General features: G+C 39.0%; 2 protein-coding genes and 1 long non-coding RNA gene across 5 annotated transcripts in view; 1 reads left to right on the top strand and 2 right to left on the bottom strand.

Moving 5' to 3' along the window:
* Positions 1 to 304: 304 nt before the first annotated feature.
* On the bottom strand, positions 305 to 10,165 carry LOC123969331 (polyunsaturated fatty acid lipoxygenase ALOX15B-like). 2 transcript variants are annotated; one of them, XM_046046610.1, is made up of 15 exons: positions 10,041 to 10,165; positions 8,420 to 8,579; positions 7,884 to 8,088; positions 7,670 to 7,751; positions 7,338 to 7,460; positions 7,108 to 7,211; positions 5,110 to 5,276; positions 4,866 to 5,009; positions 3,942 to 4,145; positions 3,723 to 3,809; positions 3,466 to 3,635; positions 1,745 to 1,866; positions 1,500 to 1,600; positions 894 to 1,064; positions 305 to 768 (listed from the first exon to the last, which is right to left on the bottom strand). In XM_046046610.1, the coding sequence occupies exons 2-15, from the start codon at positions 8,570 to 8,572 to the stop codon at positions 589 to 591; spliced, it is 2,013 nt and encodes a 670-aa protein (XP_045902566.1). In that variant the 5' UTR covers positions 8,573 to 8,579; positions 10,041 to 10,165; the 3' UTR covers positions 305 to 588. The 2 variants fall into 2 exon arrangements, with proteins under 2 accessions (XP_045902566.1, XP_045902567.1); XM_046046611.1 differs by lacking the exon at positions 10,041 to 10,165 and adding an exon at positions 9,559 to 9,776.
* LOC123969332 lies at positions 6,513 to 10,368 on the top strand. Its single transcript, XR_006824716.1, has 2 exons — positions 6,513 to 6,568; positions 9,632 to 10,368. It is a non-coding gene; the product is annotated as an uncharacterized LOC123969332 (long non-coding RNA).
* Positions 10,369 to 10,657: 289 nt separating this feature from the next.
* Positions 10,658 to 18,392, bottom strand: part of tbck (TBC1 domain containing kinase) — a 50,993-nt gene continuing 43,258 nt past the window's right edge. For both annotated transcript variants that reach the window (XM_046046608.1, XM_046046607.1), the window contains exons 25-26: positions 15,958 to 16,117; positions 10,658 to 11,297 (exon numbers count right to left, since the gene is read on the bottom strand). In XM_046046608.1, coding sequence (XP_045902564.1) covers positions 11,187 to 11,297; positions 15,958 to 16,117 — 271 coding nt within the window. In that variant the 3' untranslated portion in view covers positions 10,658 to 11,186. The remainder of the gene's footprint in view (positions 11,298 to 15,957; positions 16,118 to 18,392) is intronic.

Here is an 18,392-nt window from a genome sequence, read left to right as displayed (position 1 = left end):
ACTCACTCATACACTGGCGGCAATTCAGTATCTTGCCCAAGGACACTTTGACACGTAACCAGGGGGAGCCAGGGATTGAACTGCCGACCTTCCGATTAACGGCCAACCCGCTCTACCTCCTGAGCCACAGCCGCCCCATTGATTTATTTGCACAAGGCCCAAAAACTTGTTCGGCAATGTCGTCGCCACCTATTGGTCAACTGGAATTGACTAATTGCAAAAAAAGTGCAAATTGTCACATTTTCTTCATGCAAGATACATGTAAAAAGAGATGTGTTTATAAGAAGCTTCTCAATGATGCGGCTTTACATTTTGTATTTTAAATTTTTTATTTGTAATTTCTTTTGAGATTCCCTGAATATTCATTGACAGAATAAGAAGAACATTTGAGATTATAATTGAAAAGAGTATATTTTTACCAAAGTTAAATCAAGTAAGATGTATAAAAATCACAGATTAGCATACAATGGTCAAATGCCATAGTTTCTTGCAATATAGTATCATTTAAAAACAGAGCATGCAGTTCCTCCCTTTTGCTCTTTTGTTAATATGAAACTGAACAGACGAGGAGGTCACACCTTCTGATCCTCAAATGGCCACACTATTTTCTACCACTGATGGATCCAGGTATGTGTACGGGACTTCCAGACTCTTGTTTCTGACTTTGATGGCTACGCTTAACACTTCAAGCTCTCCTTGAAAATCCTTAATCAGGTTGCAGGGAATCGTCTCATTGAAATGGTCCTCTGAGTAGTGGCCAAGAGGGACCTGATGAGACATTTAAAAATGTTTAACAAAAATAAACTATTTGCAATAAAATTCTTTCAGTGACTCATAGATACTTGAACGGACATGTTATGCATGTCAATTTTTATGAAGTCTTTGGCACTTACAAAGTCAGAGGACTGCTTGCTGAGTAGCCACATGGTGGCCATTCCCTGAACTGTTGTGCCGACGTCAGGGAATGTCTGCAGCATCGTGGCCTCGCTTGTCGTCCCCTTTGTGGTTGGTGGAGGAAGTTGCAGAGAGATGGGAGTGTTGGGCATCCAGCCACCGTAGTCATACTACAATTGATGAATGACAGATGAGTTATTAATACCTTTTAAAACCACGCCATGTCAATCTGTTGGTCAGTTGTTCCACTGCTTTGGTCAACTCTAGGTTGTATTGACATGAAATTTGGATTGGAATAATGTGCTTCAGGGAATTTTGATAGACATGTCTCGAACTTTCTTCTGGATTACATTAAAATTCATTCAGAAATGCATGTTTGCTTCAGGACAAACTGCAATAACTTTGGTGATTCCTTGACCTTCCATCTATGACCTATGTTTTTAGGTCAAAGCACCACTGTGCCAAAGTACAGTGAAATGTTGTTGTTTTTTTAACCAGAATTCCTCTATCTATCTCCAGTTTAGAAAACTGCAAAACCTCTTCAACCCATTCCACAAAAATAGCAACATTATAATTGAGCATCCTGGTAAAGTAAAAGAATTCACCTGTCCAGTATTGACCGCAGAGTGCTGTGCTGAGCCAGTGAAGATCACCATGGTGACAAACTTGACCAACTCTACCACAGTGGTAAATTTCTGTGGAATCCCTGAGAATTAGAGAGAATAAACTGCATTACTTAAAGACATCTAGACTTCTTAAAGTTTGACATATGTTTGCATTATGATAATAGAATGGTACATAAATTTGTACATTTATTTTGATGAAGATTGAGCTTTTCTTTAACGCTCACCTGTGGATGCTTGGGAAAGGAATCCATGTTCATAAATGTCCAGAATCCACTTCTGCAGTTCGGAGTCTTGCTGGACCTCAGCATCACTCTTGTAGTAGTAACTGAGCACTCCCTGCACAAACCTTTGAGAAATTGGGAAAAAATCTTTGAAACACTTTCCTAGTTGAATTACATTTTTACACACTGCAGCAGCAAGACAGTCCTTTTTAAGACTATTTAAAGGTCATCTCTTTAGAATGATCAGTTCTGTTCTTTTTAAAACTTTGGTGCAATATATGACGTGGTAGATGATACATTTTAATGGAATTTTCTGAAGCATGCCTATTTGCTTTCTTGCAGTCAGATGAGAAGATCGACACAACTCTCATCTGTGCAATACGTATGAACAGATAATACATACAGATATTACATGGAGTTGCATGGTGCAACTATTTCCTGGTGAACAGTGGCCAGGCACAGTGACTTCCTGGAGTCTCATGGTTCCCTGGCAACCTTTAGTATAGAGTATAAAACCAAAATATATGGATATTCCATATTCTTTTGTTCCTTTACAATCCCCTCTGCCATAATCTCTAGATCCAATGAGCTGTCATTAGCAGACTCAAAACTTCCAGCAGTGCCTCTGCTGATAGTGACAGAAGGTTATGTTTCAAACAAACTGTTCAGAGGAGATTGCATTAAACCAGACTAACGGAAAGAATTGATGCAAAGAAACTAAGCAGAAGAAGGGGAATAGGAGTTTAGATTATGGACAGAAACCCTACATACATGTTGCAGCTTTTCAGAAAGACTGATGAAAGAAATACCTTTTGAGAAAACCAACTGAGTTACATAAGAGAAGCTAGCTAATAAAGAGGACGGGTTTTGGGCTCTTATCGTTCTACATCAGGACACCTTGTAGTGCATGATCACTTATTTAAACAGCTTTAACATGTCTTTTATGCCCAATATTGCCTGCCATTTGCTGTACAGTAATTTGGTTGATGAGTTGCTTGAGTTTTTAGCATACTGGCTAATGAAACCTCAGTCAACTGTAAATGATGTCAGAGCAGCTAGATGCTTCAGTCAGTACTGTAAAATCAAACCCTCACTCCACAGAAAATAATAGATTGGCTATCCATCATCATATTATCAATCTGAATTTCAGGCTTGGCTCTCATTGTGAAGTAGGATGGCCAGGTTGGCCAACATTTACCAGAGCATGGAGCTCAAACTGGAGATGAACTCAGTGTAATAAAATGTACTCTCTAAAAATTTGTATTCTCATACTGCTTCCCTGTGAGGATTGGTGCTCCCTGCTGGAGTAATCTCATTAACACAGATGTGCAGCATTTGTACTGACCAGCTGATCTTCCCTGTAATCTTTACCATCTCTTCAGTTGAGGAAAGCATGTGATTCAGTTGTTTGCTTGGTTTCTAGCATAAAACTACACTAGTTATATTTAATGACTTCTTTCCCTGCAAGTGGAAATGGAAAGCAAATCCTGAACTGGAATCTCTGATGTCAGGCCTAACCCTCATCTTAGACACACACTGTGCAAAGCATGTTTATTTCACTTTAGTGTGCTTCATGGCATCTAAATGTCTTCTAACTAAGCCCAACACAGTGTAAGCCTTCATATTGTGCAGCATGGCTACTTCACGTCACTAAAACATCTACGATTTTGCACCAATATAAATACTATAAAAATTATAAACATAATGCAAACTGGATGATATACCTGTGGATGATATCCCAAAGCTTGAGTCCATCATCCCTGTAGTAGAAGTTGGGCACAGCCTCCAGCCCACGCTCAGCAATGTCCTCTGGTATACAGAGGGAGCTGTAGGTCACTGAGGACAGTGATCTCTTCAGGATTGTCATCATACCCTCTCCACCAGAAGCTGCAAACTGGGGAACAGTCAAATATGTAAGGATTATATTAAGAGAAAAAAAAACATAGATTAGGTAATAGTCTACAGAGTGTGTTGGTTTTACTTGAGTAAAAACTCCAGTCTTTGATATTAGAAGAAGTCGAGCCAAGTGGTTGATCTGCAGTGTGTAGCGAGTGTGAGGTATGAGGAGCTGAAGGAAAGAGAGAACTATGTTAGTAACATTAAAACTTGTTAAGTCAGAAATCTAGATGCTTTTATACCATTTTGCAGTTTGATATACTTGCTTCGTAAACTTTGGAAGATACAAAAATCCGCAAGTTACCTTGTACAGTGGATGCACCATGGGCACGTTCCGCAGCAGTGACACAGCAAAAACTTCAGCCAGCAGATGAGTGCGCAGCAGGTGAACGTTGAGTTGATGCTCACTGAAATCTGCACTTCTCACAAAAATCTTGGCCATCAACCAGTCGTACTCAGAATCAGTAGGAAAAAAGATGGGATTGTCCACTGCTGGAGTCTGCTTCAGCTGCAGGAGAACAAAGGGGGATGTGGTTCATTCAATCCATTCCATTCCTAGTATTGGTCAATAATGTTAAAGAACTTTCTGTAATTCTTGTATGTTTGCCTATTTACTGCAGGTTTGTTCTGCTTTGCTTGATACTCTGTTGAGCCCTTAAAGGGAAACTGCTATTTTTATTCCCTTCTACGAGGAGGTCAGAGCAGAGCATCAACTTCAGAACAGCAGCCGTAGTTTACTCAGTTTTACCTACATCATTATTTTCGTGTCTAAAATCACATCTTTGACAGAGGGAAGGAGAGAGGCGGCTGGAAATTGCAGTGAAAACACTTTGCGTCTTTTCTGATTCATAGTCTTCATATATTTTCCATCTATTACTTTTATTTTACTAATATTTCTGTCTACTCTGTACATATGAAATCTACAGTATTGTACAGTATGTCTGTCTGTCCTGGCAAATCAAGGGCCTAAGGATAGTGGGTGTCTTGTAAATCCCTTTTCGGCAAATTCTGGATTTTAATAAGGGAAGATTTTTTTTCAGGCTCAAGCAGAAATAAATAAATAGCCTTTTCTGCTGGATAGTAGCCATAGTAACTACTACTGCTACTTGCAAAGAACCCTGTGTCTTGCTTAAAGAAAACTTTCAGGTGAAAGCTACATCTGATGCCGCCTTAATCAATACTCTAACTTACAGCTTTACTATCAGCTATATTTGAGTTCTAATCTTACCTGAATAGCAATGGGCATCAGCTTATCATCAGGTGTCTTGTGGAAAAGCACGAGTGGAGCCATCAAGTACTGCTTCTTCCCATTGATGGTGTTTGCTGTCACCCCATCCAAACGCTTGAAGTCACACAGGAATATGTTGCCTTTCTGTTTAGAATTTTATTAGTGATGAGAAATGATTAAACTCAAATGCGAACAGGTAAGTGCAACATGCAATACCAAGATGAATCAAGGTCAAGACAATCACCTTCATTTCATCTGCCAAGTTACACTGACTATGGAGGAAGACCATGTTATCAGTGACAGGAAAGTTATTGGGCAGAGTTGCACAACGTCGGATCAGCAGGGGGTTGGTACCATTTAGGAACTGGTAGCCAAAAAAATCATCATCCTTCCAGTGTTCCTGGACATAGTCTGGGAAAAGAACAGAGTTGAACTTCATTGACTTTAAAACTTTGGGCTAGAAATCTTGCTCTACCACACTGGTAGAGCAAGGTTGTTATAAATTCAGTTACATGTCGGAGTGTAAATTATACAGTCCCCTCCAAAAGTATTGGAACGTTAAGGCAAATTCCTTTGTTTTTGTTGTTCACTGAAGACATTTGGGTTTAAGATCAAAAGAAGAGTATGAGACAAGCGTTTATAATTTCAGCTCTCATTTCGTGGTATTCACATCTAGATGTGTTAAACAACTCAGGACATACCACCCTTTGTTTGAACCCACCCATTTTTCAAGTGAGCAAAACTATTGGAACACGTGACTGACAGATGTTTCTTGTTGCCCAGGTGTTGCCTTTTAGGTTGATTGTCCAAACATTAAATACCTCTGCATGACTAGTCTAAGTTTTCATCCTTGGTTCAAACCTATAAAGACGGCATTTCCTGTTAAAGAGGATAAACCAACATGAAGACCAGAGAGCTGTATGGGAGATAAGCAAGCCATTGTCAAGCTGAGAAAAGAAGGAAAATCGACCAGAGCCATTGGACAAACACTGGGGATAGCAAGCACAACAATTTGGAGTGTCCCAAAAAAGAAAGAAACTACTGGTGTACTGAGCAACAGACGTCGAACAGGTCGGCCAAGGAAAACAACAGTAGTTGATGACAGAAATATCATGAGAGCTGTGAAGAAAATCAGTAAGTGACATCACCAACGACCTCCACAGTGCAGGGGTGAAGGTATCACAATCCACTGTTGGAGGAAGTATCAGAGAGCAGAAATATAGAGGCCACACCACAAGATGCAAACCACTCATCAGCAGGAAGAATCGGAAGGCCAGATTAAAATTTACAAAGTAGTACAGAGATGAGCTGCAAAAGTTCTGCAACACAATCTTATGGACTGATGAGACCAAGATTAATCTCTAGCAAAGTGATGGAAAGGCCAAAGTGTGGAGAAACAAAGAAACAACTTATGATCCGAAGCATACAAGCTCATCTGTGAAGCATGGTGGAGGTGATGTCATGGCTTGGCCATGCATGGCTGCTTCTGGAACAGGCTCATTAATATTTATTGATGATGTAACTGATGATGGTAGCAGCAGAATGAATTCAGAAGTATACAGAAACATTTTGTCTGCCAATTTACGGAGAAATGCATTGAAACTAATCAGGAGGAAGTTTATCATGCAGCAGGACAATGACCCAAAGCACACTGCCAACAAAACAAAGGACTTCATCAGGGGTCGATGGGTCGCAGGCTTGAGGTGGTTATTGCAAGCAAGGGTTATGCCACCAAATATTATTTACTTTTAGATTATTTGTTCCTTTACTTTTGCTCACCTAAGAATGCTGTGGTCTAATACAAACAGTGATATGTCCTGAGTTGTTTAACACATCTAGATGTGAATACCAGGAAATAAAAGCTGAAATTCTGAACTTTTGTCTCATACTCAAAAGTTTTCACTGAACAACAAAATCAAAGGAATTTGCCTTACCGTTTTTGGAGGGGACTGGATGCAATTAAATATAATAACTAGTTTTCTCATGAGCAAAGCCTAAATTTAAAAAACGTCTTAATTTTGTAATATATACACATTTCGTTCTTTCACATTTTCTTTCCGTTTAATGAGCCAAGTAAAGAAGCCAATAGATTACTGAGTATTCAGTAAAATTGAATATCTGATAAATTACATTTTTAGAGTATAATGAGATACTGATAAAAATCTGAATTACCACAGTTGAATGTAGACTAATATGCATACATTATCAAGTATTCCATTAAACTACCATGATAGTACAGAACCTGATATGTCAGTCTGTTTGAAGCAGAACACCCGACGTAAATCTTCAATATTAGTCCAGTTCTTCTTCGAATTAGCCAGTCCCTTCAGTTGCAGCTCAGTCAGCCTAGAAAATAAAAACAAATAGTAACATTATCGTTATCCCTTTAATAGTTTTGGTATTAAATAGGTATGTAGGCAGGTACACAGTTACATAAATAGACAAATATCTGACAGAATTTGAGAACTTCACCCTGTGGATGCGGTGTAGAGAAACTCTGTAGTCTTGGTGAAGGAGAAGCGGACCTCACAGGGCAGAGAAAGAGGGGTTTCTGCCTTTATGCAGTGAGGTATTCCCTCTACATAAACATCCCAGCTAGGAAAAACAGGAAAGAGCAGAGTGGTAATTATGCAAGCATAATATACATGCCAATATTCAATATTGCAACATATGTTATTACCGTGGCAGCTGTAACAATCATGTTATATGGATTGATTTATCATTATATATCATGAATATATTCAACCAAACATGGAAGAGGTTTGGATGCTGGTAGTTCCCGTCTATAAGCTCTGAACTCTTACCGATAGTCGTGCTCTCGCTGCTTCAGCTCCTGCTGCCGACTGTACCTGCCAAGATGATGGTTGTCTACAAAGACTGTCAGAGCTTAAAGAAAGAACCACATTAAGGTTTGAAATCGTTGAATTATACAGTATGTGGGAATGATTACTCATAAAACTCCTTATAATCTAGCTTTCAGAAGATGTCTTTCTTTTGTCTTCTGTGGTCAGCACAAACCTGTTCCCTCTCTGAAGCGGTGCACCTCTCCGTCAGTGATCCAGCGGTAGATGGGAAAGTTGTAGGTGAATCCCTCAGGAGATTTCACTACCACTTTGGCAGAGAACCAGGAGTCTTCAGGGAACAATGGGAGAGGCTGTTTATCTAGTTCAATCAGAACCAACTGTCCAATGGAGAGCGGGCAGGACACAGTAAAACTAGACACCTGGGGTGATGAGAGAAATTATTTGAAAACATTTATACAAGAAGAGAAAGTGTGTTTAGTAATTACAAACTGAGCTGTAGCATCCCAATAATTAGCATCCAATTACTTAATGTAACAGAATAAAACTTTGCATAAAATACCAAATTTATTAAGCTGATTATGGGGATTTTTTCTTCTTATATAGGTCACCTTTGTAGCCGTAGAGGTTACAGAGCAGCACATATCCTGTTGCTGGGAGGGTTTAGATCAGCTTCTCTAAATTGGTATTTAATAATCTCATAAAGGCAAAGTTGAGGAAGTGTCTTATACACTAAAACAGAGAAGGACTTACTGTTCCCATTATGAAGGATGCAGCCCCTTTGATGCTCTTGAGCCACTTGCGTTCACTCTCCCCATCTGTGCCCACCAGCTTAATGAAGATATTGTTAAAAGTGGTGGCACCAACGAGATTGCCAGTGGATACGGTCACTTCATATTTCACCATTTTCACTCTGGAAAGCAAAAGTGGGGAGAGAATAACAACAATTCTCAGCACTGATTGGGTTAACTGTGAGTTAACTGTTAAAAAACCCCAATTAAATATAATGATACATATATAATAATCAATTTGTCTTTTCTCACTTATCTATAATGGATGGAAGCCTATAGGGGACAATATTAAACAGATCATGTAGACTTGAAAATGAAAATGTAATTCCACCACAGAATTATGAATTTCCCCATATGTGTTTTATCTTATATGAGTTATTTGAAAAAAACTTTCACATATGCTTGTATGGGTGTATGTTAAAATGAAAATGGAAAAGCTGTTTGACATTTAAAGTCACATCCCACTGTACAGTGCACAATACTCAAATGTTCAATTCAAATTTGGAAATTATGGTAACTTCTGTCTTTCTCAAGCTGGACCCTATTTCCCCATGTTTTTGCGTCTATGTGACTATTTAGGACAACATTTTTTGGTCCAACAGTGCTACAATGTAATCTGAGCAATTGTGGACTGTCAAAGTACATCCACTAAAGTGCTTGTTTTTGTCACTGACTAAGATTGTTATTACAAGTTTCTGACAACATTAATAATGAATTATGAAAAGGATCCCTACAGAGATAGACCTTTTTTTAAAGAGTAAAATCATTTTAGTCCCCCGACCCGACCCCAGTTAAGCGGATGAAGATGGATGGATGGATGGATCATTTTAGTTTAACCAGAAACAGATGCTCTCTTTGAAGCCACCAGACTACTTTGACAAAAACAGTGATTTTATTCCCATAAGACTATGTGAAAATGCATTTTGAATTTTCATTTCCACTTTACGCAAATAACACATAAATATGGAGGAAGGTATGATGCTATTGTGGAATTATATCTAATTTTCATGTTTACATTATTATTGCAATATAGTCCTCTATAGGATTTCGTAAGTACAGAACAGTCATTGCTATTTAATAATTTCATAAAGCAACTCTCACCTTCAAAGTTCCTTAGATGAACTTCTCTTTTGATAAAAGTAATGAAGAGTGGTTTCTCTTTTTATACATACAGTTTTGTGGGAGTGTTCAATCAGCAGCAGCTCTGGTGTTTGAATGTGTGAACAATTACTGCACTTGCAAAACCACGGGAAGATATTGCAAATAAGGATTTGTTAATGCTTGTTGTGGTGGCAGCCAAACTGACGGTGAGTGTACTGTTTATTTCTCCTTTTTTCTTGTGATTCTGTTTTTCCCTTGTATTTTGGCCTGCCAGTCTGTGTCTCCTCTGCTCCCCTTGCTTGTGTTCTCCCTCTCTCTCTCTGCTCCTGAACCCAGCTGACGATCCACACCTGCACCTTGTCAGCCACCTCCTCTGCCTGCCACACCTGCCAGCAATCAACTCCATCCCTGCCAGTATTTCAACTCCGGTTCTACACACTATCTCTGCTTGATCGTCGTTGTTCCTGACCTGGTTCACTCACCTTCCTCTCCCGTTGTGTCAGCTGGGTTCGCCAACCTGCCCTCTCCCCTCGGACTTCCTCCACGCCGTCTTCCCGGCTCCCCCTAGTGCCTCATGGTCAGCCTGCCATCACACTCCTCCACCAACCCCCCGGTCAGTTCTCCCATGCCTCCTCTCTCCCTCAGCCCCCGGTGCCTCCCAGTTCCCTCGTTCCAGCCTCCTTGGTCCCGCCTGCCCCTCGGCTCCCTTACCTCGGCCCTCTCTGCCCTACTTGCTGCTCGGTCCACCGTGCCCGTGTTCCCCCAGAATCCACCTCCCTTTTTCCCCTCAATAAAACCTGTTTAACCGGAGCGTTGCTTTTGGGTCCTCTCTGTCCAACACACACACACACACACACACACACACACACACACACACACCAAAGCTGGACTAGATCATTTAATAAAGATAAATCACCCTTTATGCCTTTAAATGTCAGACCATCACAGTGAACTAAAATTATTAGTTCTGATTAAATGCTAAAACAACATTCACCTACACAGTTTAGTAACATAATAATGAATAATTTCTATAAGTTGGGAAATGCATACAGTAGAACATACAGTACATTACAGACAAATGAGTCACATGTAAACAAGGTAAATGCAAATACTAGTTTTGTTTTTTATTGTTTCATACACAATCATAAACTCAGTAGCCACCTTATTAGATGCACCTGTACAATCTACCGCAATTACAACAGCTCTGCCATAAATTCTATCTTTGCAAAGCCAATGAGTTCCCTGGATCAACTGGCTCCGAACAGTCAGGCTGACATACATCAAGATATTTATGTTGGTCACAGACAGCTCAATGTATCAGTGCAAAGCTACTACAACACATAGCAGTTTGCCCCCCCGCCCCCAAAAATTATTTATTCAATCATTCTTTTTTTTGAGACTGAAAATAATAAATTTTCCCTGTAAGTATATTTAGAATTATTAGATGAAATCAAACTGGGTTAATAAGGAGATTATTTCTTTGCAGTTTTCATTTTGCACCACAGCTTTATTATTTTATGTTTAAAAAGTCTAAATACAATAATGACATTGTTTTTTTCCCCAGCTCAAAACGCAATATACAATCTTTCCTCTCATCCCTTTTTTTAAAGCAAAGCTGAGGTATGTTGTCAGATTTGAGGGGAGGGGACAGTCAGGAGTCCAGTGGGCTTCAGCTTGTTGATCCCTCCATCCAGGATACAAACTCGTGGGAAATTTACCTTGACCAGATGTGATGCAAACTGGGAATAAATGAAACAAAGAGATAAGCAGTTACTTTACCTCCCTCCGGGAACTGCAAGTACTCATCACCTTATGTGAATCTAACATTGTTATGTGGCTTCCTTGAGTTAAAACAGAACTTGTGCAATTGCTGCATGAGAAATAACTTTACACAACAGCCTTCAACATTTATGAAACAACTTGATGCAATATATGTAAGTCATTGCATGATGCATTAGGTGTGCCAGTGTAAAAGTAGATACAAGCCAAATACTGAGTGTGACTTTGAGGAAATAAAGTGAAAATTAAATTAAAAATGTGACTTAACTAAACTGTAATCCAGTTAATTCAGAGATAGTGTTAGTGCTACTGCATATGTTGTGCATGTGGTATACCTAATATTTTGTCTCAATAACACCACTAACTACAGACTCAAAGGTTACCATGAAATTAATTCAACACCTGAACAAAAATCTAATATTTACTTTTCTTGTGGCCTCTCATTGACTTGTACTGTGTAATGTGTGCCCTTGAGTGTTAGATGGTGACATAGATGGTGACAATGAGTACTAAAAATTCATATGTTAGGAAATCTGATAATGTGACGTACGTATCTGACTGTCAGACGTCATACACACAAGAGCTTTTACGAAAAAAACAAAAACTGACAGATGAATGAACTTCACATACATTTTATGAACAAGAGTTGGGGTTTAATCTGTTAATTAACAGAACATGTTAGCATGTTCCAGAGATTTCTGTAAGTCTTCAGCTGACACTCTAGGATTCTTCTTAACCTCATCGAGCATTCTGCACTGTGCTCGTGCAGTCATCTTTGCAGGACAGCCACTCCTAGGGAGAATAGAAACAGGGCTTCTCCATATATAGATAATTTATCTTACCATGTACTAATGAACATCAATGCTTTTAGAGATTCTTTCTTTTAACCCTTTACAGCTTCATGCAAGTCAACAATTCTTAATCTTAGGTCTTCTGAGAGCTCTTTTGTTCGAGGCATGGTTCACATCAGGCAATGCTTCATAAGAATAGCAGAGTTAAAATCGGTGTGTTTTTATAGGGCAGGGCAGCTCTAACAAACACCTCCAATCTTGTCTCATTAATTGGACTCCAGGTTGGCTGACTCCTGACTACAATTAGCTTTTGGAGAAGTCATTAGCCTAGGGGTTCACATACTTTTTCCACCCTGCACTGTGAATGTTTATACAGTGTGTTTAATAACAAACATAAAAATATATAATTGTTTTTATGGTATTAGTTTAAGCAGATTGTGTTTGTCTATTGCTGCCTTAGAGATATTCAGAGTACCTATTCTTCAATGGTATACCACCTTTCAAAATAATTTTAATTAAAAGTTCACCAGAAAAATAATAAGAATAATGAATACTGCTGGTATTTTTTAAAGAGGTGGTATTATGCTCATTTTCAGGTTCAAAATCTTATTTAGGGGTTATACCAGAACAGGTTTACATGGTTTAATTTTCAAAAAACACCATATTATTGTCATACTGCACATTGCTGCAGCTCCTCTTTTCACCCTGTGTGTTGAACACTTCATTTTAGCTATGGCGTGATATATCTTGCCTCTACATGGGAGTTGCACATGTGCAGATCCTAGTTAAGGACTACTAGCCAATCAGAAGCAGAGAAGGGGCGGGTCAGTGAGAAGCCGGTAAACACAGCTTTGGTTCAGTCGTATATGTTCCCCTTACCAGCTTAGCAACATGAACTGGAGCAAGAGTTTCAGAGTGGTGAGTTATTAATCTGTAACAAATGCATCTTTCATCCATAAAGTTTAAACTGAGCTCTGTCTCTACATCACAGTAACAACTTTATGTCAAACAACCGCCTGGAGGGTAGCTAGTGTTTGGAAGGGAGAGGAGAGGTGTGTGCTGCAGCTCAGTGTTTTTCCACCAGTGTTTTTGAGGACGTGTTGGACTAGCTGCTTGGCGAGCATTATATGACACGCATTTTGCAAAAGGGCTACAAAAGAGCTGTTTTCAGGCAGTTCAGAGCAGTGTTTCCTGTGGGAGACGGGAACTCCCTTGGGTTGGACTTTTGCAAACCTATTACATGCACAAAAAAACATATATAACTCAAAGTCGAGGGAAAAAGCCAAAAAGCATAATATCACCTCTTTAAACAAAATAAATAAATCAAGCCTTACTTAATACCTCTGTGTAAAGACAAATAAAACATCTTATTTTGTCTGCTTCAGTTGTTGGTTGGTCACACACACACACACACACACACACACACACACACACACACACACACACACACACACACACACACACACACACACACACACACACACACACACACAGCTAGTTTGGAGTACAGTTTAAAAATTTCAAATTCAATCAGACTTCAGTTCAATCAACTTAAATGTCGACATAACAACTGAGCAGGAAGAATCAGGCCAATGGGGTTTAAATGTTAAAGGTTTACAGTGATGTGGGGGTGAGTGGACTCATTGCTTTGCCCCAAAGTAATGATAATTCCACTTGTATGGTGCACAGAGATGTGAATGGCATTTAAGCACAATTGGGTCCTTTTATCGAACTTTAATTTCGTGACCTGCTCGACTGAAAGGTCTGGTGAATTACTGAGGTTTATCATAAAAATGGAGAATTTCGAGTGTGGGCTCTATTACCTTGAATAAACCAAAACACAATATCTTAAAACTTCAAAATAATGAAATGCAATTCATCCAGTCATAAGTATGATCAGTAGTCATACTTGCCTGTGTAATGTGATGATGATTATTCATCCCTAATACCTATGATGTAGAAAAATAATCCAACTAATGCCTGTGTAACAAACCTAATTTTGTACTTATGCTTCAGCTATTACCACGTGCTGATAACGTGAGCCACAAACGGTTCACAAACAGCGCTATTTACACTACAGTCCCTCTGCAGATGAACTCATCAATTACTTTGTAACGGTTCTTGCAACCAGGTTAGAAACAGATCTTGCTGCTGCATCCTAAACAATGTAGGACTGTCTGTTAAATTAAGGAGAACTACTTACTTTCCTCATTTACTTTCCAACACATGGAATGAGTACTTCTTTTCAAAATTGAGATTTTGCCTGAAGCAATGTGCTGAATTTTACTAAGTTAGGTTAATTTATTCTAAAGAGAGTACAAAATAAGAATTTATAATGATCAATATATAGTTCACTGTTCTAATATGCTGAAGTGAGCAAAGTTATTTTTGTGCACTGAAATCTAAAATTCAGCCTCAGCTAATGTCCTAATGTCTTTTAGAAAAGAGGCAAAGACACAGTAGGCTTTATTTACACTGTGCATCACTCATTAACACTACTGAGAAGTTAGAAGAGTATCTGATTAAAAAATATGTCTTCTCAGACCCACATCTATTTCTGGCGTACACTCTGCTCCCATTTTGGTGATTTTGTCAACAACAACAAAATAAAACTTTAATAATAATTTACGAAAGATTTTTTAAAACAATTTTCATAAATTGGAGAAAACTAATATTTGGAGCAAATGCACAGAAATAACGCAATAATGCTTAAAATGTAAATGAACTATTTTAATTACACACTCTCTTAACTGTTAAAAGATATATGGTGCTGTGTGTTCACACTGTGCTGCTCTTCAACATCCAGACAAAAATAATTTCCTCCATCATGGCACTGCTGTTTTAGAGCAATGAGACCAGTGATGTTACTGGCTGAGAGCATTGTTATTAGTTACTACACCCATAAATCTATATTTTTATTTAAACTATTGCACTTGCTGCTAAACCAAAATAGTATAATTATTTGCATTTGTCATTTCACTTGCACAATTTAAATAGGGCCCTAAGTGTTTCCTCTTATGCTTAGCATTTTAATTTAGTGTGCCAGCATACTAACATTTGCTAATCAGCACTGAACACAAAGTACAGCTGATGTGGCATGCAAGTCATTTGTCCAAAACCAAAGAAAGTTTGACCAAATCATGGTGGTAGATGTGAATTTAGAAGATAATGTCTAAACAGAATTACGTGGCAATCCAGCCAATACTGGTCAAGACATTTCTTAGTGCTCATGGTAGCGTTGGTGGAATAGTAAGTACAATGTGTAATTTGCAACCCAACTGTCAATTTTGGTGAGTTTTTGCCGAAAGAAAGAAAGAAGTGTGATAACTGTGTCAGTGATCACTAAAAAACATCTCTTAAATAAAGCTAAGAGTGCTTTGGGCTAAATAGTAACATTTAGTATGCTAACATCCTCATAATAACAATGCTGATGTTCAGTAGGTGTAATGTTTAAAATGTTCTTACTTTAGTTAGTTAATGCTGAAATTTGCGTTTAGTGCTAATTAAACTCAAATTACAGCTGAGGCTGATGGGGATGTTTTGCAGGCATTTGGTCATAAACCAAATAATGGGACAAACTCAGTTGCTGACCTGATGATGATGTTAGATGAAAAGTTAAGGAGAGAAATTTAATTTTGACGTTGAAATGAATGTGTGAACCAAATTCCTTGGCAATCCATCCAAAAGTTGTTGATATTTCAGTTTTGCTCTGTGTGTGTGTGTGTGTGTGTGTGTGTGTGTGTGTGTGTGTGTGTGTGTGTGAGTGTGAGTGTGAGTGAGAGAGAGAGAGAGAGAGAGACAGAGACAGAGAGAGAGATTGCTTTCTCACTATAGCAGCACTCTTCATGGCGTGGCTAATGATCACAATCACACGTCCTCTGTAGTTCTGTAGGCCTCCTGTTGCAGGACACTGCACCAGCTCACCGTCAGGGCTGAATGCTGTGCTGAAGGGAATGTTGATGCTGCCAGATATATGGCCTCTGCTGAAGCTGGAGGCAGTGCGGTTAAGGAGTACAGCTTTGAACAAGTATGGCACCTCCTTGGAACAAGGGCAAGGAATGAAGTGAACCCTGTTTTTTTATTTCATACAGTTACACATTGAATTTCATGGGAACCATAATATCATTGGAAGACATGGATACAGTATGAAATAATATCAAGTCAGTTCAGTGATACCCTAATTAAAGTGCTTATTGTACTGCTTATCAGACTGACTTCGAATACAAAAAATATGTAAGACAAGCTTCAAGATAGCAGCGTGGGACAAATTAGCTCTCTTAACTGAAGGGAGGGAAGGCAAAGGTAGAATAAAACATATACAGTAGGAGATATAATAAGGAGTCAGCAGGAGAAAAGAAAAAAAGGACTGTCTTAGTTAGAGGTTTGCTGTAAAAGGACTATGTTAGGTTTGCTTGAAAAACAGAGGGAGTATCAGTACAGGGGCAGTGAACAACCCCAGATTGCTATATAAATGAATAAAAACTCTTGAGAAAAGGAGATATTACGAGGTAAAGGAGGGTAAAGGAGGTAAAAGGAGTCTTATTTCTAGTCATAGTGCAGTTATTAACATTATTGCTACATATTTTATCACAAGTGGTGCTAAACTCTCTCAAATTATGTTCACTAAATCATATCAGCTGCCACAATAACATACTGCCGGTATGTTACATAACATAGTGTATAATCCAGTAGCTGGCAAATCCTGTTGTTATTTAGCTGTGGAATTTCAAGCAGTACATGCCAGTTGTTTTACATCAGAGAATACCCACCAGGTACATCGACAGATAAATCTAGATTGTCCTGATTTACCCCGCAGAGGTCTTAATTTAATCCACTTTTAGTGACCTGAGACACCCACAACACATCTTTGCCTAAGATCACAGTAAAGGTGAACAAGGGTTGCCAAATCCTGTGAAAGTGGTCAAATTCCTTTTGTTTATGTGAGTTAGCCTGAGGAGCCTCTGTCTATCAGGAGGCTCCAGTGTAGGAATTTGACTAGAGGAACTGCCATTTTAAAATCCTTGCTCTATTCACTAATCCTTATTGATTAATGGCTCTTTCACCCCTTTAGACAATTACCATTCCACTGACGATGTGAAGGATCGTCTGCATTTCTTACTGGCAGGGTTTTCTGGGCTACTCCTGGTTATAAATAAAAACTACTTATCTGCAAAAGCTAAATTGATTTCTTTATGCAATATTGTAATTTTGTGCAGAGATACAAAAAAGATGGATAAAGAGGCTATTGAATGTGGCAAGCAGTGAAAATTTTCAATTTTAATCTAAGGGACTTACAAGGATTGTTTTTAAATGTGAAACTTATATTGCTTTGTGTGTATGCATATCAACCCATGCATATTGTAGCTGTCCTTTGAAAACCATTTTTTAACAATTTCAGCTTACCCAGTGGGTTTTCTTTTGGATATCAAACACGCACATATACCCACACATGATGTACACCCACGTAGTCAGTTGTTGCAAAGAACTTCTTCACTTGATACACTCAGGTACAGCTTCGTATATTTTAGCTTTACAAAAAAGCATTAAAAAGTCTTAGTCATGATTATCAGCTGACTGTTGCAACAATAACCAGAACTAGACAGTGCAATTTCTGGAGAAATTGCGGTGTGAATGCTGGCTGTTGGAGGCTAATGCTAAATTGAATTGCTAAACATTTCAGCCTGTGTGTGTGTGTGTGTGTGTGTGTGTGTGTGTGTGTGTGTGTGTGTGTGTGTGTGTGTGCGCGCGCACTGTTATGCATACATGTGTACGATGCAACAGAGACAGGTGGACAATGAGACTGAGATGGACTGTGAGACAGAGAGAAAGGTGGACTATAAGACTGTGAGACGGATTGTGAGACAGAGAGAGACGTGGACTACAAGATTGTGAGACTGAAACGGACCATGAGACAGACAGGTGGAGTATAAGACTGTGAGACAGAGACACAGGTGGACAATAAGACTGTGAGACGGACTGTGAGACAGAGAGACAGGTGGACTATAAGACTGTGAGAGGAACTATGAGACAGCGAGACAGGTCGACTATAAGACTGTGAGACGGACTGTGAGACTGTGAGACTGACTGTGAGACAGAGAAAGGTGGACTATAAGACTGGGAGATGGATTGTGAGACAGAGAGAGACGTGGACTATAAGACTGTGAGAGGAACTATGAGACAGCGAGACAGGTCGACTATAAGACGGACTGTGAGACTGTGAGACTGACTGTGAGACAGAGAAAGGTGGACTATAAGACTGGGAGA

Source organism: Micropterus dolomieu, linkage group LG04, assembly GCF_021292245.1.
Source record: "Micropterus dolomieu isolate WLL.071019.BEF.003 ecotype Adirondacks linkage group LG04, ASM2129224v1, whole genome shotgun sequence".
NCBI classification, from domain to species: Eukaryota; Metazoa; Chordata; class Actinopteri; order Centrarchiformes; family Centrarchidae; genus Micropterus; species Micropterus dolomieu.
The sequence above is the reverse complement of the archived record's forward strand: the minus strand, read 5'-3'. Positions and strand labels throughout refer to the sequence as shown.

Bases quoted from the DNA above. Each gene is read 5' to 3' on its own strand.
- LOC123969331 (XM_046046610.1), bottom strand. From the start codon at position 8,572: ATGGTGAAATATGAAGTGACCGTATCCACTGGCAATCTCGTTGGTGCC. The intron at 7,212-7,337 runs GTGAAGTTCTCA...TTTATTTTCTAG, and splicing joins CTCTACACCGCATCCACAGG to GCTGACTGAGCTGCAACTGA. The intron at 1,867-3,465 runs GTATATCATCCA...AATTTCTCAAAG, and splicing joins CTTTGGGATATCATCCACAG to GTTTGTGCAGGGAGTGCTCA.